This window comes from Egretta garzetta, unplaced genomic scaffold (genome assembly GCF_000687185.1).
Source record: "Egretta garzetta isolate BGI_Z169 unplaced genomic scaffold, ASM68718v1 scaffold598, whole genome shotgun sequence".
NCBI lineage: Eukaryota > Metazoa > Chordata > Aves > Pelecaniformes > Ardeidae > Egretta > Egretta garzetta.
This window is the reverse complement of record NW_009260621.1, coordinates 960,888-987,585: the sequence shown is the minus strand read 5'-3', so window position 1 is coordinate 987,585 and position 26,698 is coordinate 960,888. Positions and strand designations below refer to the sequence as shown.

Below are 26,698 nucleotides of genomic sequence, written 5' to 3'. Positions count from 1 at the left end.
TCTGGGTCACCATCCTTGGAAGTCTTATGCCCTGCTGCTTTCGGATAGGTGTCCAGGAATGTGACCCCAGGATCAGGGACTAGTGGAACCAGAGACTACACAAGTGTCCACAATTCAGTGTTTTACTCTTGGTTTCCCCATGGGAGGGAATTTACCTTTTCTGCTATTTGCAAGCCCAGTTTAGCCAATAAAGGGCTTTACCAGAGTCCCAGGGTCACAAACTCAAAGCCAGACGAGTAGCAGTATCGTGCTGTTTCCCACTAGTGCCAGCACTGCCACGTGACGGTGTCTGGAGCTAAAAGACCTCTCAGGGCGTGGGGCATCTGAAAAACACCTGAGTGACTAGCTCTGGGGTTTATATTCCCAAGGCTGAGTATTGCTGGATTTGCAACCCAGTTTAAGTAGGGCGGAATATGTGTGTGAGGAGAAGCGGAAAGAAATGTCATGGGTGGGCAGACTGCTGGTGAAGCTGTCTGCCCCTGCAGGGACCAGGGTTTCCGAGGTGGATCCAAGCCATCAGACTTTACAGGCAGGACGAGCTGCTAATTTCAGTAACAGGCATTGCCCTGGCTGCCCTGCTTTGAAAGATGCTTGGGTTTTGTTTATGCACAAGGGAGTTGTGTGTTGTGAGTGCCCCATCCACCACTGGGGATGTCTCTGTGAGCAAAGGGCCAGCACTAATGCCACCCTGCGTGGCTGTGAATGAATTCGCCCTTTATCCAGCACTCTCCACCCCTGCTGAGCCGAGAGCCCCGCACTGCTTTCAGGCGTGCATAGATGCTGCCATTTGCAGCGCTCCTTCAGCCAGGCTTCCACACACCGGTGCCTCTAATCCCGGACAAAACCCGGGCCGCGGAGCAGCAAACACAACGAGACCTCTATTCTTAGCCTGGAAAGCCTCAAAGCCGGTTCTCTGGGGTGCAGGGCGATGAATATGCAGTTGCTGGAGCTCTCGACAAAGCCGAGTGAATAGCAGCATTTGTCGTTAGCCCTGAACATACACTCCTCTCCCATTGGATCCGTAGCCTTCACTGCAGCTTTTCCCAGTTACATAAATATGGCCTATTTTCCCCTCACGAATTAACATCTTGCTCGCTAAGTTTAGGCTTTCACACACATACAAAACAAACGCTCTGATTTTTCACACGCAGCTGGAAGTCTTGGCTCACCCGGGAAGAAGTCGTCCCTGCCCGTATAAAGCCTTCACAGTGGTGATGAACAGTGGCACTGACAGTGTCCCCTTGCGAGTGGCACAACCCTGCGAAGTCCTGGATACTGCACCGCAATTCATCCGAGGTGCCTTGTCCTTTTTCCCCATGGGGAAAGTCAGACCCCAGCCGCATGGCTGCAAGGTTGCCGGAGGGTCTGCCTCCCTGGCAGGCTGCACGGCATCCTGGAGACTGGAAGGTTGGCTGCATGCTTTGGGGCACAGAGCAGATGGCTCCTCGCTCCCCAGAAGACACTGATGTGGGTATTGTTTCCCCCAAAGATGGTGCACCCCCACCCCCCTGAATGTACTGGGAGATTGCACTGCAGTGTATCCGCATTAAAAAAAGCACTATAGAGAATGGATATCATTTGGAAATCTCCCAGCCCTGGGGTGTAAGAAAGCTGACTCGCATCCGCTGAGACTCTGGGCTGCTTTATTAGTGATGTAAGTAATACAGATGCAGAGGGCTGGGAAACAGATGCCTGCGCCCCCCTTGCAGTGATACCGCTCCCTACTTCAGCAGCCTAAAAGGATCCAGCTCCCCGGTGCTGCTGGGGTCTCTCCATGGAGGGGAAATGGTCAGGATCTTGACATAGCATCAAATCTCAGCTTCTTTCTCCTGTTGTGGGGCAAATAAAGATACCTTGTTGTAGGTCCTCAAATGATCATCCCCTGGGCCAAGGTATCTGCTGCTACAGTCAGGGAAGCCATCCGTAGCTATGGACCCACAGTGAGACCTTGTCTATTCCAGGGCTGATGGCATGCTGTGACTTGAAATATGTTTTGACAGCTCCTGGCAGAGTGACCAGTGTGAGAGATGTTTCCCAGAGCTGGGCACCGACATCCTGAGGCCAGCTGAGCAAGCAGGTGGTTGCGGTGCCAGATTTTGGCTCAGTAGGACTGGGTCCTATCCTGCTCTGCTGTAGATGTGTGCGTGTGATCTCGGTTGAGTCTTGAAGGTGTATTGTTGGAGATAGTCACTTGGAGAGAGGGACAGACCGGGCAGCGCGGTGTACTCTCAGGTTAACTGCTGTGGAGGGTATTGATTCAGAGACTTTCTGCGCTTGTAATTCAGTGCATTTGATTTTTATTAAAGGCATCCACGTGGCTCGGTATCCATGCGTCTCTGAAATCACCAGTGGGAAACCTTAGAGTAGGGAGTTGTGGTAAATGGGTGACTGGAGGGGTTCGGGGGAGGGTATAATGCTTTCAGCATCTGACTCCACTTTCATTTTAATCCTTCTGACCAAACTGAGCACTCACCCAGGTAAGACCCAGCCCCTCTGAGGGGTAAGCCACTAGGGCAGAAGAGGGGAAGAGGTCTGGGATCTTTCAAAAAGCTGAAAAGGGCATTAGGCACAAAGCTCTCCTTTCCTTCCACAGGGGCACGTGCTTCTAAGCATGTGATGCTTTAGAAAAGCACATTGTGAAAATCTGTGGACTGAAGAATTGGTGCTCCCCTTTGGGGAGGATTACGGCCGGACCTCTGAGTCCCCGGTGTTTTGGGTCTGTCCTTGTGGCAGATCAGCAGAGTGTCGCCGACTGCAGGCAGCTCTGCAGGCAGCGCTCTGTGGAACGCACAGATGGGAGGTGTTACGGCTGGGGTGTCTGTCCGCACCCTCCAACAACCCTGCCATGCCTCTGGACCAGTATCGGCATGACCCGGATGATGGGAATGGAGCGAGGGGAGGCTGAGCTTTGAACGATGCTGGTGTCTTGGGTATGTGCAACCCACTTTCTGTCTGTCTTGATGCAATGCCATCTTTAAAAATTCTGGGTCAGGCTAGCCCTACGCCATCCCTTGGTGCAGCTGAGGAGGACTGGGGTTGGGCATTTTTTTTATGTTCAAAGGAGGAAAGGAATTGTCAAGGAAAAGCTGAACTCTCTAGCACCGCAATCCCTTCCTGCTCTCTAGCACGGCCCTTCCTCTCCCAGGTAAAAGCAAACAAAGACAATAAAGCTCCCGGTGCCCAGGCAGTAGTTTTCCTTGCCCCAGCGGTCCGTGAGGTCCTAATCTCTTCCCTGTCCCTTTTCCCCACCGTGCCCCCGGCCAGCAGCAGATGCTGGCGAGTTCTCCATGGGCAGCAGCCAGCCTGCGGCAATAATGAGAGCAAGTCAGGCAGTGCCATCCTATACAAGCCTCTGTCTGCTCTGCGTGCCTGCATCTGCGAGAGCGCGCGCTCGCGCTCTCCCTTCTCCCCCTTCCCTCTCTTTTGTAACCCCCTCCTTCCACCAGCTCTTGTTCCTTTCACGAGATGCAGGGCTAGGGAGCCAGGAAAAGTGGCACAGTGCTGCTGCTCCTCCAGAGAGAACTGTGGCCCGGCTGGGTCCTTTGCCCTCCCCGATGCACCGGGAGGCAGACACTGCCATGGGCAGCAGCCAGCCTGCGGCAATAATGAGAGCAAGTCAGGCAGTGCCATCCTATACAAGCCTCTGTCTGCTCTGCGTGCCTGCATCTGCGAGAGCGCGCGCTCGCGCTCTCCCTTCTCCCCCTTCCCTCTCTTTTGTAACCCCCTCCTTCCACCAGCTCTTGTTCCTTTCACGAGATGCAGGGCTAGGGAGCCAGGAAAAGTGGCACAGTGCTGCTGCTCCTCCAGAGAGAACTGTGGCCCGGCTGGGTCCTTTGCCCTCCCCGATGCACCGGGAGTCTGCAGACACTGTTCCTCAGGGTCTCAACCAGCCATGTCCATCAAGCACCAAAAGCCACGTAGCCACCACCCTGCTGCCAGCTGCAAGCCAGGTAAGAGCTAGGACGGCCTTGGTGGGTGATGAAAGGCCCTGTGGTCCTCTGCTTGGTTACGAGGCCCCGGGGGAGGGAATTTTACTTGCTCCTGCCCCAGTTTTCTGGAGGGAAGGATGGCTCCGCAGGCAAAGCGGGAGGGGAAGGGTGCTGCTCAGATGTCACCCCTATTAATGTCACGGCAGCACTTCTCCCGGTGCATTAATCTTCTCGTGGCGTCTTATGAATGGTTAAAGGGACACAGACACCGCTTCTAATTAGCAGGCGGGGAAAGAGAGCGGCGTATTTCTTACGTTAACCCCAGCCCAGCTCTGGCTGGGCTAATACAGGAGCAGGACTGATTCTGGGGTGATCTCCGTTGCAATGGGATTAGCGGCGGGCCTTTGATGTTGGGAGAAAACATGAGTCTGTGCTGGTGCCTGCAGCTCTGAGATCTTCACCATCTTTTCTTTCTCCCCCCACTCCCCTTCGCTGTTGTTGTTATTTTAACATGGTAGATTGTATTTCCTTTGAATATTTGGGTATCTGTGACATTGTGACTAACACCCGGGCTGAACACTGGGGCTGAGCTAGTTAAAAATAAGACTAATTGGAGTGAAAGGAGAACGTGTTGGAGGCGAGAGAACTGCATCGAGCAGAGGCCGTAGCGAAAACTTGCAGATGGCATGAGCGTGTGCACAATTTGGGGGAAGAACTGGGGGCTAACCCGAGGGGGGCTCGTTTTCCTGCAGCCCTGGCTGCGGGGCTGCTGTAACTCCTGGGGATCCCTGCAGCAGCAAGGGCCATCTCTTTGCTGCTTGATGGGTGGGGGGAATAAGCTGGTAATCTGGCACAGCTAAAGAAATACAAGGGACCTGTCATGCTAGCACCGTCTCTCTGTGGCTGACTATCATTGCACCCCATCCCAGAGGAATGCACTCGCATTCCTCCATCCGGGGAGCGTCCATGTTGCACAAAGGGCTGTGCTTTTGCTGTCCTGTTGTGCTGTGCTTTTGCTGTCCTGTTATGCTGCCCTTCTCTGAGGCTCGTTCCTGCAGCCCCGGGCTCCTCCGAAGCAGCACCATCTGCACTGGCAGGACGAGCCTGGCTCCTTGCCCTGCAGTCCTTCCACGCGGCTCTGGAGATGTTGCCCAGTGCTTGGGGCTTGGCCGGCGCAGGTGGTGGCAGGGCTCGGTGTGCCTCTCTATCCAGCCTGGCAGGACGCAGGCAATGATTGCAGGCCGGTCTCCCGAGCAGAGACGCAGCAGACATTTTTATGAAAGAAACACCGTCTGCTGGAGAAAGAGGACAAGCCCATCTCACTCACCCAATTTATGTTTTAATTAAGGCTAGAGGAGCAGCCTGCAGAGATGAAAGAGAAATCCCAGCTCACCCATGTGGTTAACTCTGTTTGCATTTCATTGTACAAATACCTATTGGACTGCTCACATGTTTAAAGTTAAGCACGTGCTCAGGTGTTTTGCTGCAGCAGGAGTGACCTCCCAGTGCCACGTCGTGTGTCTGTATAGCGGTTAATAGCCCCAGAAAGTCCTTGCGGTGGGACCTGGATGCCCAGTAAGCCCGAGTCTTTGAAATAACAGTGATAAGAGCAAAGAAGCATAGACCTTGTCGGTCATAAATGGATTTGTGACTGCAACCCTGGGATGTGGGAGCTGATTTCTGACATTCAGTAAACGACTAGTTTGCAGAGTTCAGCTCGCAAAATGCAGGCTGCTTGCAAGCACCTTGAATGATCTCAGCAGAAAAATTAACCCCATCTGTCAGCAAGCCTCGCTCCCTGGCCCATCTCAAGCATCAGTTCTCAGTCAAAAACGCACAGGGGACAGAGCATCTGCGGTAGGGGATCTTTGCGGAGCTCTGTCTGTCGGGGTGGATCTGTCTCGGCTCCCCAGCCATACACACCAACTGCGTTACAGACACTGCCATATTGACAGCAGCAGCGATGCTGAAAGCTGGGAGGACTCCAAGGCTGCACAGAGCAGCTCTGTGTCAACTCCAATCCTTTCTGCCTCCCTGCTCCACGCTCGCAGCATCCTCTCCGACGCACACGCAGAGGCACCGACGCACTTCTTTACGTGTAACTGCTCCTGGGCACGGGAGCATGTTTCCTTGGAGAACAATTATGAAATGGTAATACAGTGCTTTAGAGGGGAAACTCTTCCCTTTGATTTGTGTCTCGCACGCTGCCCCGCTCAGCCCGGAGCCTCCCACACGGCTTCGCTGTGGGTTTGGCATCCTACCTGCCTGGAGGAACTGAGGAGGGAGCTGGGAGCGGGCAGGCTGGGGCCAGGAGCCATCTCGCAGCCGAGGCATCTGTTCTGCTGCAGCAATCGCAACGCCCGGGTGCTGCAAATGTGTCCAGGAGATACTTTTATCATTGACACAGGGGAGAATTTAAATAGCTGCCATGCTCTCAAGCTCAGCCGGAGACAGAACTGTGGATCACGCTTTATGTAACTCGTTTTTATTTTTAAACACAGTCTTTTATTTTCAAGAGGAGACACCCACTGAGTTGAACTCCCATCTCCTGCCCTGCCTCGTTAGCACATGAGAGGTGGCTTCTTTTATCAACCCCCCACCCAGTATATCAGCTGCTTGCTTTCCTTACCTAGCCCTGAAACTCAAGCTCTCCTTGTTTCACCTTTCAGGATTTCCTGCTTGCCTGGGCTGATGTGGAAAATTACTTGAGGTTTGAGGTGAATAGAAAAATTAGCCCCTTAAAAACATTCTGAGCTACATCTGCGGATGTTTCCTGATGTTACTGGAGCTCTTTTTTTTTTTTTTTTCTTTAGAAGGGGAAGCTGTTCTCACTGGTCTCTTCACAAGTAAGACAAGTCTGTGATTCGCTTTGCAATTTAGGAAGCGATCCATGTCCGTCGTAATTCTCTCCTGCCAAGACAGTTACCTCGTGCTGGACCGAGTGTGGTTTCCCATGGACAGCCTGGCACAGTGAGCGGAGCACTGCATGTCAGATGTCAGCTACTAACAATTTTCTTCCAGCTCTAATTGCAAACAGTGGTGAACAGCAAGCTCTGGACATAAATTAATTACTATTTTGAATTACCTTGGGGTTGGGCCGATATAGGTACCAGTCTGGATTCTGGATAAATTTTGAATGACCGTGTGTCAGAGGAGATCAAATGATGCTGCGTGTTATGAGAGATTTGCTAGGCTTCTCATTCCAGGTCAAGGGTAGTTGTTCCTTCTGGTCCTCCAGCAGAAAATCAAAGCCCCCTTGGGTCAGAGCAGCAGTGGACCATGGCTGGAGGCTTGTGGTTGAGCCAAAGGCAGGCTTTGCAGCATGCAGGTCACCTGCATTCCCAAAGCAGTGACTACTGCGGGAGGCAGCTGGCCCCATGGGATTTCGCAGTCACAGAACCTGCATCACCGAGCATCTTCCAGAGAGATCACAGAGGCGACAGCATCTCACGAAAACGTACCAGCGAATGACTTCAGCTGTGGGGACGTGGCTGCCAAACATCACAGCAGTCTGAAGAAGCATTTTCTGGGCGCTGGGGAAAAACCACTTGGTCTAGCAAGTCACGAAGCACACCCTCAAACAAGTTCCTTGCAGCACTAGAAAAGAGAGGTGCTGGCACAGAACCAGGAGAAGTCACGAAGTAAGAGAGAACGCAAGCCCAAAGAAGTTGAAAGCCCTTGTGGCACAGATCATTGTAAATATGACAAGGCCACGAAGTCAGAAACGAGAAGTGGAAGCGACAGCGGCGGGCTTGACGTGATGGCTCGTTAAGCATAAAATAATGGAATCCCAGAGCAGCAGCAGACCCCCAAGGAAACAGAGCAAGAGTGAGAAGATAGGGAGAAGTCTGCTTAAATGCCAAGGTGAAGGGGCTTGTTTAAGGCAGACCCACTGGGAGATGTCAGCCAAGCAAATGAGCATCAGTGTAGGCATCCTCTGATCTTCCAGCCCCAAACTGAGGAGGGTGGTCAGCTGCCAGCCCTGGGAGGAGCACCCCTGCATCTGGAGAGGCAAAAGCCACACAACTACAAGCCAGCGCTGCCTTCCTGGTCTGGATGGATACGTGAGGGCAGCCGTACTGGAAGGAACAGATGTCTTCAGGCCACGCAATTTTATCTAGCAGTCGGGTGGCAAAAACTGGGACCAAGTGAAACTGGTGGAGGTGTTTGGTCCAGAAGAAGTTTTTGGGTAAAATGATGATCAATGGCCGAAACACATGGAATAGGCAGGGAGGAGTTTAAAACAACAGGGAGGGTGAAAAGAACCCTGGAGATGGTGGAGAGAAGATTAACATCCTGGGAACAGGCTGACAAATTCCCTTCCACCCTCTCCAGCAACAGCCAACACTCCCAATGTTGCACGTGTTCCCCACTTGTGTGTTCGCTGTTAGCAGGTCATGAGGAAATTGCTTTAAAGTATTTCTTGGAGAGATTTAAAATTTTGGATAGGATTCAAGCCTAATATCAAAATGAGTTATTTTATTAAAAGCTTTTAAATAGAAGCTACGGACTAGTCAGAAGCAGGAGGGCCATTTGAGAAGGAATTTGCTATAAAGCTCTTCTCCTGCTGCACAGAAGCTTTCTAAAATATTACCCTGTAAAAATATAATTCTCTTTATCTGCAATTTAATTACATTTCCCATAGTGCCTGTGTCAACAAAGTTCACTTATTTGTGTTCTCTATTAACTCACACCTGACCTGGGAAACTAGAAGAAAAAACTGTTGATCTTCAGCATCATTTGTGGGTTGCTCCAGGGTCTCCCTGAGGTCACAAAAAGGGTGGACTGACATCCTGAGGAAATAGGGACTGGGGTCTCCATCCATAGCGGTGATGGCTATGAAATGGCAATATATACAACTGGCATAAGATCAGGAGGAGGAGCGGAAGCACTCACGTGGTCCATCTGATCTATCCCATCCAGAGTTAGGGGATCAGAGTTTTTGATCTGTTTGAGACTGAAGCAAAGCCCAGGTATTTGAGTAATGGACCAGAATTATCCAAGGTTTTGTCGATTGAACATTTTGTTGACCTCCCCCACTCCACAAAGTCTGAGATCTGAGGGATGTCCTGGAAGTACTGCAAAAACGTCACTCCTGACATCCTGTGGTTGCCCAGAGAGAACCTGGAAGTGTGGAATCACAACAAAACAAAAATGACATGTTAGAAGTTAAACCCTTGGTGGTGATGGCATATTAAATTTGGCTGGGGTTTGGGGCAAAGGCTGAAGCAGACTGTTACTTAACTTGAACAAACCGTCCTGTCATACCAGAGGTGTAAGGTGAACCTCAACCTTTGACCTTGGCCGAGAGGAGATTGTTATCAGGGGCGGCATTTTTTTCAGTGCTTGTCTTCTGATAACTGGAGACATGATTGATCCGAGTCAGGATGACCTGGGCTGTGCGATGGGAGGATGAGAACAAGGCAAATATTTCCTTGCCAAGCTGAGCTGTGAAAGAGGGGGTGCAAGATGATGGAGAGCTGGGATCACTGCTGTAGTGCTTCCGAGCCCTGTGTTTTCGTAGTAAGTTTTGCAGGACTCTGTCTTTCCCCAGGGATGTTGCCTGGTGATAATGTGCTATCTCAAGACATGTTTCCTGCTAGTAGCACTGGGATGTCAGGCCCAGCAGTGTTTTCGCAGAGAAGATGCAGGTGACTACAAGTTTCCAGGAAAAAGGCAATGATTTGTTTAACTGCAGAGGACTTTTTTTATTATTAATATTATTATTTTTGTTAGTCAATCAACTTCATCAGGATCAAAAAAGCAATGGAGATGCCATGGCCTGAGCCCTCAGTGGGTCAGTGACCTCAGTGGGTCAGGCCTGTTCAGCCTGGGTGACACCCAGGTGGTGTTACCAAGGGCTGAGCTAAGCCCAGCCCCACCATATCTGTGCCGTAGGTTAGGTTGTTGTCAGAGTCGCTGGGGTGCACCGGACATCCCATATACATCCTCTGGAGGATGGAGGTGTGGGTGCGGGAGAGAAAAAGGAATTGGTGCCTACAGCATGGGGTGGATGCGCCGAGGGAGGTTGCAGGGACCCTGCTGCAGGGAAGGGAGTGAGCAGGACTGCACATATCAGGTGAGAGAAGGGGAGATGGATGAAAGGGGTCAGTCACATCGCTGATTTGCCAGGTGGATTTTTTTCTTCTCGTATCCCATGCCGTGCAATAAGGTGCTCCCTTGCCTATTAACGATTTTATTTGGCCCTGCTGACACCTGGGCTCTTTAATTAAACTCTCCCATCCCTTCTGACTGTGGCAACTCCTGATGATCTGTGATCCGAGGGCAGGAACCTTCCCTAAACCTCAAAGGAGCTGATTAAAAGGATGCAGGAGGATGCTTTATTCCAACATACCGAGGGTGACAACAGCGAGCGCTTTCACAGGCACCCCCCACCCCCAGATGCTCCCTGCCAGCCTTTGGCATCCGCCGCCCGTGCGGAGCGGTCCCCCATCTCCAGCGGGGGAGAAGCTAGGGTTTTGCTGCCAGGTGGGTGAAGGGGGGGATGCAGCGGAACGTGCTGATCAGGTGGGCTCTTTCTGCTCTGAGCTGCGCTGCTGCTGCTGCTGCTCGGGGAGGGGAGGGGAGGGGGGCTGGAGTGTGACTTTCACCCCGCGCAGGGGGTTGTCTCTGAAGAAGACCGCTCTGCTCTCTCCCCAGAGCCTCTCTGACCAGGCTGCCAGCACAGACCCACCGGCAGAGAGGACAGGGCAAAGGCAGTGAGTATCTCCTTCTCTGTGTCTGTCTGTCTGCAGTGCCTGTGTTCAGCTTTTTCTGGCTTTCTCTGCATGCGAATGGATGGTCTTAATCTCTTGAAGCCCCTGAGATCTCACGGTTGGTTTTTTTGTTTGTTTGGGTTTTTTTAACCTTTGTGCTGCTCATTTTTTGTATTGGGATGGCTTTTCTCTATCTTTGCTTGGGTGATCCCCGGGGGTGGTTTGATAACCTGAATGTCATAATCGCACCCCTCCCTTTCTGTCTCCCAAGGAGAAACCCCCAAAACACACCCATGATGAGGCTGGCAATTCTCCTTGACCACTGGGATCCTTTCATAGGAGGGGGAGGTAGGATGAATGATGGAGCAAGAGGCAAAAAAACCCCAAACGCATCACGGACCCCTACCAGGATGCCTTTACCAGATGCCACAGATCATATTTCTCAAGTCTGGCTTTATTGACTCAAATTGACTGGCTTTATTTGCAATCAGAGGAAATCTCCGTGGGTATGTCAGCCTAGCAGTGGGATTGCCTTCACGGGAAATACAGGTCTCGGTGCCCATGAAGTCAGACAGACTTTGGGATCGCAGGGAAGTTCAGTGCTGCTCAGCTGTGCAGGTGGTTGTTGCGGGGGCTGGCGGGAGCGGGGGTGAGCAGAAAGCTGTTTCATAACAGCACCCTGAAAAGCAGGATGCTAGAGGGGGCTGCAAGGGAGAGGACACCCGGCTTCGCTTCCAGCCGTCGTTTTGGAGCGGCAGTGGGAAAGAGGAGTAGGGGCTGCTAGACTCTAGGAAATCGTGTGTTGTGGCCCCACATGCGGTTGAGGCTGTTAATGAGGAAATTTAAAGGGGCTTAAGGAATTACAAGGATTGATTTCAGTTAAAGCGCATCGAAGCAGCCGGTCAGGGTAGGGATTAAAGGAATGCACTCACTGGCATGTAGCACAATCCCAGTTCCATTAATTTAGTTGGGAAGAGGCTTTGTGCATTTTTAATGTAATCAGGTTTTAAAAGGGATGTTGCGATGGGCAGCCCAAGCTCTGGGATCTCCCCAGGCCCCAGCCGAGCAGGATCCTGGCTCCTTTGCGCACACGCTCTGCTCTCCTCGGTGCCTTTGTCTCCTCCTCCGTTGTTCCCCCTTGGGCAAGAGGACACAGAGGTTATCTGGAGCTTGGCCCTATCCTGGCAAATAAGAAATCTTTGCCCTTTGCTCACTATACAGTCCTGCTCTCTGTCCCATCGGTCTCCAGGCTGGTGGACCTCGCCTTCACTCTCTGATGTGAGATTTGCTCAACCAGCTGCCTGTGTGCCAAGGCTCACGGGGACTCTGCCATCCCCTCTGTCTCTGCCATCCCCTATGTCCCTCCCTCCCCGCTTCATTCCCTCCCCTTTTCAGACTGTGCATCTCCTTGGTGGCTCCCCGCAGGCTCCCACCACCCAGAAGAGGAGATGCTTTCTTTGAGTTATTTTTGTGTGAGTGCTTGAGCCTGTGATGGTGAAAGGACCAGCACCTGCAGATGCGTGAAGTCCTCCTGTTATTTTATTTGCAGTGCCAGCTTTTCCATGATGCCTGGCCAGTAACATCAGCCATGACCTGGAGGGACAGGGACAAGAGGTAGTTTGGTCTTCTTAGCGAGGTCAGCCCGGAGCTCTGCCTGTTGAGGAGGGACCTTCAGAGGTGTTGAATGATGAGTGCGCTAATGCCAACTCCTGCTGCTCCGTGGTGAGCTGTGACACCAAACTCAAGTCACTTTAGACCCGAAGCTGGACTTAACCCGCGGTCCTGGTCTTAGAAGGAAATGCTGTCTCTCCTGTGTGATCATCCCTCAACTCTGAACGTCTTCCATTGAAAAATCGACTTTCCACGCTAGGAGGCAAGGATCAAATGGGTTGAGAACAACTGGTCCTCCTTTTTTTGCAGAGGATTCTTTGATATATTTTTAAGTGCCAGGACATGAAACAGTAAATCCCTCCTTTCCGCACTCCTGCCTCCTGCAAACAGCCCCGAGCGCTGTCCAAGCCAGCCAGTTAAAGGGTTAACCATAACTGGATGCCTGAATGGCTGCCTTACTGATCCCACGGAGGTAACTGAAAAGACATGATGCATCCCTCACCCCTGCCCATCCTGTCGCTGTCTACCTCGTCCGGCGAGCCTTTCAGCTCGCTGCAGTGTCCCCTCTTCCCTCCTGCCCTTCCCTTGCCTCTCCACCTCCTGCGGACCCGGTTTCTTTCCCTGTCTTTCTCCTGTGTCCTGTCTTGGAAGTCCTCACCTAGGGATCGGGTGTTCCATGAGAGACAAGCTCCTTGCTCGTGGCGCAGCATCTCTGTCCCCCATACGCTCTGATTCCTTGCTGCAGTCCCTTGATCTCAGGCATCAGAGAGAAATCTGAGCGGCATTGCGGTAATGCATGTCACACCTCTTGCTGAGAAATTTGTGAGCTTGCTAGAACAAATAGTGCAGGGAAGATAAAGGTTTGGGGCAGGAGGTATCGGGAAAGATCCTAGAGCAGAGTCGGTGTCCGTTTGAGCGCAGCAGGTCCAGCCTGCTCAGCTAGGAACGCGACACTTTGCAAGGGTATTTTTGCACTGGTGTTTGAGGTTTACGGAGCATAGCATCCAGAGACCACTGGTCATCGGTCCACGTTTTGGGGCTGTGCAACAATTTCTGTGACTGAAGATCTTCAGTTTTTCGTGCTTGTTAAGCGCCGCGAGCTGCCTGTGCTGCGCCAGGAAGACACTCATTGCATTTAATTAACATTTAATTTGCTTTAAGATTACATTAAAATGTGCAATAATAGAAACTCTCTGAAGGGCGGGAGGAGAAGGGGGAAACAGGCGTGCTACAGATTGGCTCGGTTGCTGGTGCTGAAGCGTTCTGAAAGAATTGCATATGGGAGGGAAAAATACCGTGCTTCCCTCTGCAGTCACAGAAAGTATTTGGCATCTGTTCGGCAGCAGGGCTCGGAGAAGGGCTTTCTCCAGCTTGGAAGTGGGTCCAGCAGCTGAGAAGTGGAGACTGGGTTGCTATACCCTCCTGCCATGGTCCGGAGGAAAGAACGGCCTGGTTCGATGCCCGGGGAATCTAGTAGAAGAGATGCCCCTGGGCTGGAGAGGCAAATCACAGGCTCTGCCCCTCTAGAGATCACGTAAAACCATTAACCGGCACCTGTATGTTTTTGAGAGGGGAAGATGCCAGTCCCGTATAATGCATGTGTACGTTGTGTTTCCCTCTCCCTTTGTGTTCCTCCCCATCCCGGGGTTATGTAAGGAAGGATGCTGCGGACGAGCCGGCTATCCCAGGAAGGGGCTGGCAAGGACGCGAGGGGCCGGTCGGAGGAGCGAAGGCTCTAGGGCTGGTTTGAAATTTAGAGGAAAAAAGCAATAAAGCCATTTTCTGCCTGGATAAGCCTGTCAGGAAAGAGGCGGGTTTAGCCTGCTTATGTAACCCGGAGTCTAAAAAAGCTTCTTGGGATCCTGGCTGGGGCCTCGTGGCTCTGCAGCACAGGCTCACCTTGCAGGTGCCTTGCTCCCTCTCTTCTTCCAGCCCCCTCCTTCCCTCAGACTCCGGTCTTTGTGCTGTTCCTGGTGCTGCTGGATTGTGGCGACTGATTTCTGGTATCGCTGCCCTTTGCTTTCCTCTCACACCTGACCGGCGCAGGTCTTTCCAAGAAACCATCCCAAAGCGCAGCCTTTAAAAGACTTTTTGCCAGCCAGAGCAGCTGAATGACTGGTGTGGGTGAGCCTTCAGCTGCTCTGGGGCTGTGCTCGGCCTTAGCATCTGCTTGGCATCTTACTGGAGAGGTTTCAGGGTCCCTCCTGCAGGTGAGGGGACCAAGGACACAGGTTTCATGAGGCACAGAGCCACTGAGGTTTTTTTTGTTTTTGGTTTTGGTTGTGGCTTTTTTTTTTTTTTTCCTTTTTGCCACTCTGGCTAAACTTATAATCGTCATCTTCTTTGGTTTTCCCCTGCTCACACCCCTGCTCCCCCACATCGACCACAGGAACAGAGGGATGAGGACTCGTCTGGGCTGCCTGTCTCACAAATCAGACTCATATAATGATTTCACAGCTATTCTTCCGGACAAGCCCAACCGGGCTTTGAAGTGAGTATAGCTGCAGCATCCCACCCTGCTCCTATTTCTGTCCTTCCCCTCCCTACCCACCACCCCCTCTTCCTTTTATTGTACTTTGTATAAGCGTTGTCTAGTCCTTTTATCCATGAAGAAGGAGGAAAACAAAACAGCGCTGATGCAGCAGGAACAGCCTCAGAAAATACCTGGATCATTGATATGAGTTCTCCCGTGAGACAGGACATGCTCACGGTCCCCACTGACATGGGACACGTCTGCACATATTTGAAGATGTAGTTTACCCGTCTGTCATCACGAACCAAAGTCTGAGCAGTTGACTCTGTATAAGAGGTGACCAGCAATTTCGGGTCACCATCCTCCTTAGCTAAGGCTTGCTATTAAACACTACCAAAAAGTCCTGTATTAGTTTGCCTAACGCTTCAGGCAGATGCTTCAGACAATCCAGAGTCCTGATATGAGAGATGAGTGGGATGGGATTGATCTGATCACAAGTCACTGCTTACATCCAGGCTAAGAGTTTAACCTTTCCCTTAAAGTCAGGAGAGAGAAACAAACACTTCTTCAGGGGTGGGTTTCATTTCACTTAACTTCTGGCATTTATAATGTAAATGTCTACATCTGAGCTTGTTCCTTGGGCTTCTGCTCAGAGTCAGCGAGGAAAAATTTGTCTCTTTTTTGAGTGTGATTCATCTGGCCTATTTTACCTGCCTACCTGGGGACATAAGGTGAAGGGAGTCAAGTCCCCTCAAGTCCCTTGGTATCTCCTCACTGACTCTGAAGGGGAGCCCAGGGTGACTTGCTTACCTGGAGACCTCTATATTGTAGACCTCCAAAGTTAAGTGAGAAGAATTCCAGCCTTCCTCGGTGTCCTTGTCAAACAGCCCCAGAGGGGATCAGCAGCCATGGGTTGTCTGTAACTTGCCTCTTCCTTTCTTTACAGAAGACTGTCGACAGAAGAAGCAACAAGATGGGCAGACTCTTTTGATGTCCTTTTGTCCCATAAATGTGAGTAGAGATCAAATTCTACCTTTTTTTTTTTCCCCTTGTACCCTTAATACTTGTAGCTAGGCCAAACAAAGTATGCATTATACAGCACAGGAGCGGCCGCTCTGGTATCTGCTTACTACCCACAAGGCAACAGTCTTTATAGGCAGGACTTGTCCTCCGGTTAAAAGGCAAGGGAATGAGTTTCGGTGGGTTCCCTTCCTGGCTTTGCTTTTGACTGGGCGATCACAACTGATAGTCATCAACCTGAGATCTGGCCCTTTCCAGCTCCTAGGGCTGCTGGACCTGGAGGATGCAGTCCTGGAGGCAGGACCCTGAGGCTGTAGCCATGCGTACCATCCTTTGGCAAGTGCCCCTGGGTCCGGTCTTTCCGCACAAGCAAACAGCAGGTTCTCAGCTTGCTAAAGCCCTCTGGGATCTGTGACGCTGGCTGGTCTCCCTCTCCCTCCGACTGCTCTTCGGAGCTGCTGCGCAGCCACGCCGTGTTGAAGCGCAGCCTTTGCTGGGAGCGCTACGACACAACACTGCGTGCCGCTCAGCAACCTTGAATGACTTGCTCTGAACCAGAGAAATCATGCATGGTAGCCCTTGGCAGGATCTAACTCTCAGTTACCAAGGCAAACCTGAAAATTTCACATCCGGAAACCTTATGCAAACGTATAATCAGCACACCTCGCTCCATTCGATAGATCAATCATATCAGTTCTGTTCAGAAAATATTATTCTGTTTCACCAACGTTTTCATGCTGAGAAATTATAAACAAGACAGCAAAGTTCACAGTATAGGTTCACAAATGTATTTCTATTGGAGAATAAAACAAGAGCGAGTCAAGGTTGGGGAGAAGTCAATGGGGGCGGTGAACTATTTTCTTGCAGTAAGGAACTGTCTGGTTTTCTTAGAGATTCATGGTTTTTTTCCGCACTTACATTTTAAAAAATAAGTGTAGAATTATATTATTATTTTAAATAAAGTGTAATTTTGCTGGATTTCTACTGAGATGACAACAGTTTTGGCAGGGAATTAAGTGACAACTTTAAACAGGCTGGCTGTCCAAGGCAGAAAAAGCAATATATAATTTTAGCAGCAGTATCTTGTTGAGATCATTGCTCTTGCAGCCAGCAGGAAAAAAAAAAAATGGTGTAGCTGGGTATGGCTGAGAGGGAACATTTCTTTTGTCAAAATTCAGAGCAAGAAGGGAAAAATGCACCAAAGAGACTATAGGGTGCCTGGGGGATTGGGTGGGGGGAAGGACAGGATATTCATGTCGGGGTTACAATTCCGTACTCAAGCCCCTGTTCCTCCTTCACCAGTGCAAAAGTCAAAATTTTCCTTATTAGATACAGACTGCAGCAAAAGTGCTTTGGTTACAAAAGCCAGTGAATTTACGCATCGATGTAATGACATTATACAGACTGTTCCCTCTTCAGTTGACTGCTGCGAATGCTAAATCAAACCTTAGTTCAATTATTTCATCCAACAGCCTCCCCAAGAGTGTCTGGTTTTATTAATAAATTAGCCTTATAGAGTGATAAATGAATTATCAGAATATTTCCTGTCTCTAGAATGGAAAGTAGTACTGATAACTCGCTGGCACCTAATGAAAAATACTCAGTTCCTAATAGCAACAGAAGGTGATTTTCAAAATTTAAATTAATTTTTTTTTTTTTTAATCAGCAGTCATGGTGACATTGCCTGGTGATCAGTGACAAAAAAAAATTTGTTGTTTAATAAACAACTTTCTAAAGGAATATATTACAACTGCTCTGCACCTGAAGTTTCTGGAAGTGCTAGCCTGGCAGTCAGAGGTTAGAACAGTGCAAATACAAAAAGCTCCATTGAAACAGAAGTGTTATTTCAATTACACTGGTTTAAAGGAGAGAAAAGTGTATATCCATAAAAGAATTGTAAGATCATTTTGGCTTCGCTTATGTATGCTTGTACCCAAACCACAAGAATTGCCAGAGTCTGCTATGAAAATGGAACAAGGGAGAGTTGCATTTTTGCTGTTAGAGCCATGCGCTGATGTTAGGTAAGGGAGTCTTGAGCCTTATCTGACCAAACTTTCAAAGTAAGAAAAGCAGTGCCTGGCCTGCCAGCGTCTGTCCATAGTAAAGCCGCCAGCTAATATTCTCTTTCTAGTGCCAGGAGAAGGACAGAAATGTCTCACTCTTAATTTCTCTGTGACTGCCCAGGTGAAGAATATTAGCCAGGGAAAATTTGAATTCATGCTTGGGGGCACAGGCTAAGCACCAGCTGGGCTCGGGGAGAATTTCCCCTGAGGCTTACAGCATCAGCAGGTAGACCGCTTCTGCTCGGCACGTCTGTCATAAGCTCTTTCTCTGCTAGATGGACAGTTCATCTGGTTTGGAAGGGAGATTGTGCTGCCAATTTCAGTGGGCTGAGTGGCACTTTCTGCTGCCCTCGGGTGTTACGGTGGTTTTGGGTCCCTTCCAGCCAGCCTGTTCTTTGGGCGGGGTGGGGGGTGGAAAACAAACCCGGAGTGCTCAAGTAGGACTCAAGAGCTGGATGTAGAAGCTGAAAATGGGGCAGTCTTTGTGGGTAATATTGCAAGGGGCTGGATGGATGAAAAAAAGAGCTCCAAGGAGCAAGAAAGTGGATCAGAGCTCCCTAAAAGAAGCTCTGAAGTGCCAAGGTGAGCAGGCTGCCCTTGTGCACGGAGGAGGCTCGCAGGGCTGCAGTACTATACATGGGAAAGGCAAACAGCTTGTACTCTTCACTCTCTATTTCAATGAGACTTCAAAAGGTTTCTAAATGGAAGTGACCTGAACAGGTATTATGCATTATACAAACTCTATGGAGAGTGTCATTATGCTGATTTTTGTCAAATATCCCTTGAAGTGTGCTGGCCCTGTGGAGCCCCCCCCTTCCCTCTCCTCTGATGATTTTAATGAATGACCTCTGTAGGTAATGTTTGATCCCAACATGCTACTTCTGGCAGCATCTCGAGTGAAGGATTGAAAACCCCTGGGTTTTGAAGCAGTGTCTCCAGAGATACCTGGGCTGGGCAATGCCCCTCTGTATACAGCAGTCTGATTTGGATTAATTCCCCGGTCATTTAAAGAATAATTTGTGTTGACATTAACAAGAGATTGTGAGTAGGAAAGGCAGAAAGGCGTGCTCTGTCACACCCCCCACCTTCCTTTTGCGCTGGCATTGGGACTTCAGCATCCCTCAGCCCAGCCTTCTTAGAGTAACCAGTGCTCAGTGGTAGGATGCAGCTCGGCTCCGCTTCGTTGACAGCCGCAGATGAATAGGTCAATGCAATGATATCCTGCTTGGTTTTGCTAATGGGTGAAGCAAATCAACTTGAAACCCTACGGTCAGCCAGTTGATCCCCTTTTTACAGCAGGAGCCTTGTCTGAGCTCGCTGCAAGAGACGCAAGCACAGCGCAGCGGTGTCCCTTGGGTCAGGGCTTCTGAGCACGGCAAGCAACACGAGAGAGGAGTTTGATCCTACTTTGCAGTAGGGAATTGAGAGAGCAAGAGGCAGATCGTACGTAGTGTGCTTCCTTGGGTGCTCAGGAAGCAAAAGCCATGGTTTTAACATGCTAGATTTTGGCATCTTTTCCCATTTTCTGCCAGTGCAGACTAGCAATGGCTCCCAGGGAAGTGGATCTCGGTGTGGTCCACAGAGTGTGCATGCATGTGAGTAACAGAGGAGCAATCCCCGCTCTGTACCCATGCCCAGGAGGTACAGGCTGGTCAGCCAGATGGAGATTTCTTTTGACAGGCTGCTGGAGGGAAATACAAGCAATGGCATGTCTCGTTCTCCATCCCTCACGGGGCTGGACACATGGCTTGTCATTTGTCCAGAATCCAGCAGGACAGTCTGTCCTCAACCCTTAGTCACTTTTCAACGAACCATCCGACACAGAAAACCTTTGCACTGAATTTCCATTTTTATCTTAAGGATGAATTTCCCCCCACCAGCACCATGTTTTGTGATCTCTTTGCTCTTCTGCACAAACTTTATTGTCCTCCTCCTCCTTCTGTTGTCTACACATCGCTCCTCTTCCTACACAGCACAGGAATATTGCAACCTACTCCTGGTTCTTTCTAAGCCAGAACAGCATTAGCATTAGCACTGTGCTGGTGACAGGCAGCTAACGTTCACCAAAGCAATGCTAAGCAGCAGCGAGAGCATGTACATATGTGATACAGAGCATCACGGCCTTGTCTCTTCAGTCCTGGACCCAACGTGCTCTGTAGAGCCAATCCAGTCATCTACCAGCCATAAGGACTCTACCTTTATTTCCTACATGAAGTGCTGATGGCCCCGATGGCATGAAACGCATGCATTAAATATATGATTGTTGATTGCTTTCTTACCCTGACAGTGGCTGATGCTTGGTTATTAAGCTGTCTGCCTGAGTGATTTAAGCCACTAATCTCAGCTCGTCCTTGTGTTGCTGAAGCTTGCCTTAGTTAAGACCTGTGTTGTGTTTCTTGCTAGCCAGTTCAGTCCCTTCCTCCACAGCCCTTCCCGCTGGAAAGCATCACCATCCCCTCTCCATGGCCTGAAGAACAGCATTTGAATGGGATGGCAGGAGCATCTGAGTCCCTGTCCTCACACAGTCCTGGATCTGCCTGGCAGTCCCTATCTATAAAACACAAATTCTTGTCATTGATTAATTTGCAGGTGACCTGCAGGTTTATAGCTGTATGGTGCACTGCAGATCTTGGGATGGGATAATGTATGAACACATGCATAATCCTTCCTGACAATCCTCCTGTGCACTCCTTTGGCCTGTTTGAACAGAGAGCAGAGCATTTTGAAGCTTACGTTTACACCGCAAAAGTAAAAAGTGAGCATCTTCCATTCTTCATTCAGACTCCTGACACTCAGTAGAAGCGCTCCATTGCTTTGCCTTCATCCTATCTGCTCCACCAGTACTGATTTACTCCTTTGGCTTCAAGCAAGGCTTCACTTCACCCCTCTTGAGTCAAATTCCTGAATAAGTGTCCGATGGTTGCCCTGAAAGGCCATGCATCTATACCAGTACATCTCTGTCTTCTTGAATGGTCATGCCTTTAGGCCACACACGTTGGGGATATCTTATCCTGCTGCATCTGAAGACTTCTATCCTGCTTTTCATTTCTGTGCTTTTTCTGTAAAACATCCCTTTGGAATTGCACTTCTCAGGTGCTTGACCATCTTCCAGGATACTTCAGGAGGCTGACTGAGTAGGTGATGCTCTCCTGCTCAATATCACACTGCAATCCAGTGCTGGTTGCCCCAGCAAAAAAGCTGTCCAGTTGGGTGGGGTGAGCTTTGAAATGCTGACTGTTCATGAGCGATGCTTCCTTGATAAGCCTTCAGGTGCAGGAGGAGATTAAAGTCAACATCCAGGTCACATTCTGGCTCAGACAGTGGCAGTCCCCATACCTAATTGTCCTCCTGCCCTTTCAATTAGATTCGTCATTGTTCCATGATAAACTCGTGGGCAGCGATTTACTGCTGCGCAGTCATCTGGGCTCCCATCTCTGAGCTCCTGCTGCCAGGCACAGCTGTAAATGCTGGCAGGCAGTCAAAGGCTAAAGATGAAATCAGTGGAGAACCAGGCAGCCTCGAGTCAAGGATGACCTCTCCTGTGTCCAGGGGTGCTGCTGCAAGGTCCTCCCAGGTCCGGCCTCATCATTTCTAGGTCCTCCCAGGTCCGGCCTCATCATTTCTAGCTCCTCAAAGGCTGTGAGGAGGGCACAACAGGAATATGTAAAGAAGTGGAGAACAGCCAGACGGTGTTACTTATCTAACCTCCATCTAAACTTACTTCAAGATAAAAAGGAGTTGATTGAGGTGAGAGCAGGAGGCAGAGCGTATGGAAACCTCCCAGTCCCAGGAGGGACCTGCTGCGGCTGTTCTCCAGGGCAGGGCTGAAGCAAACGCCTTGCTCACCTCGTCAGTCATTAAGAGGTCCCCTTCTTTTTGCACATATTATATTGTGAAGATCTTCTATTTGCCATGCAAAGCTGCTATTTCTGCAAGTGATCCTTTGTCAGTGCTGGGGCTCTGAGGCTGTTGTAGAGGAAAGCGGAGGGGAAAAAAAGACCAGGACAGAGGAAGGGGGGAGCAAGACCTCTGCAGGGGCGCACAGCAGAGACGGTGTAGTCATAACAGTACGCTTGGGTGCTGGAATATTTAACGTCAAGCGTCTTAGGAGTTGATGGTATATAAAATGACATACATCTCAGGGAACTGCTGCTTTCTCCCTTCTGTACTTTCTTCATTCTGAAACCTGTCAGCCTGCTGTTATGTCCTCTCCTTTTCCTCCTGCAAAGACTCCCTACTCTATCCTCCAGTCCTCCACTTGCTCCCACACAAGCCCTGTGAATTTTGTAGGCTTTAAAGGGGGCACAGGTTTTGAAAAATTGTTCTGTCTCCTAGATTTCAGGAAGGGGAGCAGCCCTAAAACATCTCTCTCTCATCCACCGTATTTACCTACCCGTGGAGAGGCTTAAAGCAGCCACGTGCAGCATGATGCTGACAGGTACCCTGCTGTGGGAGATGCCTTTGGCACTCTCTGCTCTGCGGGCTTCTCCGGGGCTAATGTCACATTATTGCCTCTGTCTGGAACCCACAATTTGCACTGTTTAATTGCTCTGCAGTGCTCATGGACAAAAGCCCTGGTTTTGTCCACAGTAGCAGTCCAAAACCCTGATCTTCTCCCACAAGTGCATTAATTAAGAGGTGGCAGGATGAGCTTGTGTGATACAGCTATTTCTGTCCCTCCTGGGGCTGAAGGCATAGCTGAGACGGGACGTACCCATTTCAGTTGCCGGTCGCTGTGCTCTTTGCGACACAGCGTGCTGATGAAGCAGTTAGCAGAGCCGAGCCTGTTAATGACAGAGCTTTGAGGAACACAGAGTGGAGAGGCTTAGCCTGTAGTTTGGTCTTGTCTGGCCTAATATCTTTCCTGCCTTTCCTTTTGAGAATCTGGGCAGTCAGAAGTCAGACATCTCCCCTGACTTACGCGCAGCCAGAAATAGGATTGTTAGTTGCTGTTCAACACCTGGGGCCATTTCTTAGGGCTGCGGCTCAGGACCTAGAGCTGGAAAATATCTCCACATCCTAAGTTATTGGCGGAAACAAGGGAAGCAGGAATAAGATTAGGACATACGGGTGAGAAAAAATTACATTGCTGCTTTTCCCTGCGTACCTCGTACAGGCAAGAAAACAAGGACAAAGCTGTAAGGGAGTTTGTGATGGATCCCGTGACATGCCCAGCCCTTGTCCCTGGTGGGCCTGGGCTTGCTGTGGACATGTGAAAATTGCCTTCACCAAGCATCAGGCATCGTCCCTCTGGCTCCGTCCGAGCTCCCACGCCCGCTGCCACGGGAGGAAGGAGGGAAGGCAGCACTGCCAACATCTCCGATGGCAGAAAGAGGGCAGGTGGAGCTCCCAGCCCACCGTGTTGCAGGAGTTCAGGTCCTACAAACCCTCATCAGTCTTCGTCCCTGCCACACACACGTGCACTTGCTCCTTCACCCTTTCGGGAGCCTGACTGTGTCGAGTGCATTCCCGAGCCCACCAATATTCTTAGACACTTGCTTGGAAGTAGGCAGTGCTGATTCAGGAGGTTTCCAGTCATGATCTGCAAATATCCGGACCCTATAGGAAAAGACCAGGTAAAGTTAGAAACAAGTTACAGGAAAAAAAAATAAAAAAATTAGCAGCCAAATTTATCCCAAGGCTAAAGGAAGAGAGAAAGGGCAAATGTGAAACCTTCAGCTACTTCAACTCTGCTGGTGCCATTCAGGGAAAGGAAATAAAAAACAATAGCTGTGTCCATAAATACACCCAGGCAGGGGTTTAAGAGGACACAGATTGCCTAATAAATCTTTCCATATTTCTAATCTGTCCCAGCTGACTTGGATTACATTACTGAAATGTCACAATTGCTAAGCATTAACAAGTGATAAGAACACTTTTACCACTGACTAGACAAGTAGTAATTATGCCACGTCCTTTCCCTCTCCCCTTCGTTGTAGCTGTAACGGTTAGACTCTCCAAGATCCCTCCTCTGTTTAAAGAAGAACTAAAAATATGTCACAAGGCAATAAAGCAAAGTGACAGAAAACATAGGAGACAAGTCCACAGATGCTATGTTTTATTAAAGGTTTTCCTTAATGACAGAGAGGACGTTACAAAGTGCTGCATTAACACGCACAAGATGCTGCAGCAAAGAGACTGTATCATTGAAGCCTGACATTTTCAAGAGGAACTTTTCAAAGGTTAGGTGTCCCAAGCTCAAAGAAAGTCTTTTGCCATGTTAGCTGGAAAAATGCTTTTTCAGAGCAACAGCAAATGATGTTTGGCTTCGTGGCAGCTCCCAGCTGATGCAATGGTGTAAATTATGGACCCGTCCTGGGATTGCAGACCTTGGGAAAAAAATCAAATGGTCTTTGGTAGGCAGGGGTGGATGGAAGGATGTCTACTGGAGAGGCTGCTTCCTGCCCTCTGTCTCCTCCAGTTGTAACTCCCCACGTCTCTCTTGCAGATGGGCTGGCTGCTTTCCGCGCTTTCCTGAAGACTGAGTTCAGCGAGGAAAACCTGGAGTTCTGGCTTGCCTGCGAGGACTTCAAGAAGACCCGTTCAGCAGCCAAGCTGGCCTCCAAGGCTCAGCGGATCTTTGAGGAGTTCATTGATGTTCAGGCTCCTCGAGAGGTGGGTATGCCAGCACCCCGGGCAGGCAGAGCACCCCTCCGGTGCACGGAGCAGGTCCATCTCCCCCAGCTGGGACCTGCGGGGTGCCGGGGGGTCAGGGAGCCCTCCCTTCCCTCCCAGAGGTGATGGTGAGGAGTGGATATGGAGGATGGGAATGCCATCCTGCCTGCTGCAGCTGCCTCTGCAGTGACTCATCCCCTGGTGGGGGCAACTACTTTGATGATACTAAATTAGTCACAGCCAATGAGTTCACTGACAACCACAACCTACATTTCCTAACCTCTACGAGCTTCCTAGGAGTATTTCACCTTGCTCCTCTCGTTTACTATCAAGCCCCGAGCAGGCTGTTGGGCTCGTTTCTCACAGGACATTTTGTATAAGAGCATCCCACGAATGACTAACTTGTTGACTCTCCAGGGAGGAGTGTTTATCTGCTGACTAACTCCCAACTCAATTAGACCTCTTAAAAGATGCGAGCAATAACTCAGAGCTGAACAAAAAGTGCAGTCACAACCCGAAGCCTGGAATTGTGAAGTCCTCTTTCAAGCACTGACAGGCTGATGCAACTGTCAGATCCTGCATCGTGATGTTGGGTTGTGTTATTGTATTCATAACGCAACCAGGAGGGTGCTTGCTGCGCCTGCCCTCCCACGGCAGTTCTCCAGCGAGATTGCACAGGTCCTTCTCACCAGACAGGTGCCTGAGGGGATCCCCCTAAAAGGGCTCTCTTCACCCCATCTTTGAACTAGGAAGGCGATCACGAGGCCACTGAGAAGCACCCAGATTTATACCAAGTGGTGGGGGCATCTCGGGCCACGCTTCAATCCCCCATCGCCCTCAGTGAGCGTGTTCCTGCTGTTCTTCATGAAGCTGGGTGAGATTTTCAGGACTGCAGGGCTGAATCTGGATTAGAAATGTGAGTGCAGGTTGGATGGGGTCTTTCCTCAAATTTGGTCCTGTTGTCATAATTTTGGCCTGCTAGAATGTGAAATGACCCTTAAGTGATACAGGGAGCTAATCTATATTGCTGTCATCCCAGTTAAGGCAGACAGCTTTACTTTCCAGACTCCTTTAAGTTTGGACCCAGGGTTAACAACAACAAATAAGATCTTTTCAGCCAGGTTTTAAACAATAACCCTAACAAACACGGACTGGTTTGCAAGGGAAAGAAAACAGGAAAACTCAGCTTGCTGGCTTTACAAACAAGTGGCAGTCATAACATGAGGGTGGCTTATTTTTTCAAGTCCCTGCACAAGATACTGTAACATGAAGCTGTTATGGGAAAAATCAAACCGTTTATTTTATAACAACAGAGTTTAAAACATTTAATAAGAATGTACTAATAGTTTAAATCCAGCTAAAAGTTCATTCACCCGTATATTGGGTAAGTAGTGAAGACGAAAGGGACTTGGTCAACAGGAGAGAGGTTAGGCTGAGTCAGCATTTTTAGAAGATGTGCTACATAAACCCATGCTTAAGAGCCTGAATAAAAGTAATTTGATTTCAGAATTGCTCAGATCAATACAAATCTAGTTCAACTTTTCCAAATTTGGGGCAGGATTCATAATGCTGGATCGCTAAAACCCGCAGAGTTTGGGGGGCTGTTTAGGCATGGACAAAGGTAGGACCTTGGTTCTGCTGCTGCTTTTACAGCCATGGCTGAGATGAAATGTGCCGTTTCAAGCAGGCAAACTGGTCACTCAGTACCAAACTCTCTTCTGCTACTTTTCCCAGGTGAACATAGACTTCCAGACACGGGAGCTGACAAGAAGAAACATGCAGGAGCCCTCCCTCTCTTGCTTTGACCAAGCTCAGGGGAAGGTGCACAGCCTGATGGAGAAAGACTCTTACCCCAGGTTCCTGAGATCCAAAATTTACACAGACCTGCTGTCTCAAACCCAGAGGAGGCTCAGCTAGAGCAGTGATGGGGCCCTCAGAAACCGTGTTCTTCCCACAACAGCCAAAACCCATGTCTAAATGTGAAACTTACTTGGTATTAAAAACAGTGGGAATGAGAAAAGAGGGAGAAGGGGAAGAGGAGGCTTCCAGAGCGTGATCCAGAATGTGGTATTAGGACTGTTTGAGTTTCTGTGCTGTTTTTTTTTGGTTAGCGGTAGCGTCTTGCAGTTGTTGCCTCTCTCTAGCACAAACCCACTATCCTCTCTAGTCACGGGGTCGTCTGTTGGGAAGGCAGGTTTCCTTTAAAATTAGGGTGTTGGTTTGTGTGTAAATAACACCACTGCACCTTTCCATCCTTCCCGACATCTCCCT

The 26,698-nt window shown here is 49.8% G+C and overlaps 1 protein-coding gene across 2 annotated transcripts; it reads left to right on the top strand.

Moving 5' to 3' along the window:
• The first annotated feature begins 3,829 nt into the window (after positions 1 to 3,829).
• Positions 3,830 to 26,350, top strand: RGS8 (regulator of G protein signaling 8). Of its 2 annotated transcripts, XM_035900797.1 has the most exons (6): positions 3,830 to 3,950; positions 10,590 to 10,648; positions 14,646 to 14,747; positions 15,676 to 15,740; positions 24,261 to 24,427; positions 26,162 to 26,350. In XM_035900797.1, exons 1-6 carry the CDS (start codon positions 3,846 to 3,848, stop codon positions 26,342 to 26,344), a joined length of 681 nt encoding a protein of 226 aa, XP_035756690.1. In that variant the 5' UTR covers positions 3,830 to 3,845; the 3' UTR covers positions 26,345 to 26,350. The 2 variants fall into 2 exon arrangements, with proteins under 2 accessions (XP_035756690.1, XP_035756691.1); XM_035900798.1 differs by lacking the exons at positions 3,830 to 3,950; positions 10,590 to 10,648 and adding an exon at positions 12,703 to 12,728.
• Positions 26,351 to 26,698: the final 348 nt, after the last annotated feature.

What these genes read in the sequence shown, in the direction of transcription:
- RGS8 (XM_035900797.1), top strand. Translation starts at nt 3,846, where the DNA reads ATGCACCGGGAGTCTGCAGACACTGTTCCTCAGGGTCTCAACCAGCCA. An exon ending in TGCTGCCAGCTGCAAGCCAG is followed by an intron (nt 3,951 to 10,589) that starts GTAAGAGCTAGG and finishes CTCTCTCCCCAG; the next exon opens with AGCCTCTCTGACCAGGCTGC. An exon ending in AAGCCCAACCGGGCTTTGAA is followed by an intron (nt 14,748 to 15,675) that starts GTGAGTATAGCT and finishes CTTTCTTTACAG; the next exon opens with AAGACTGTCGACAGAAGAAG.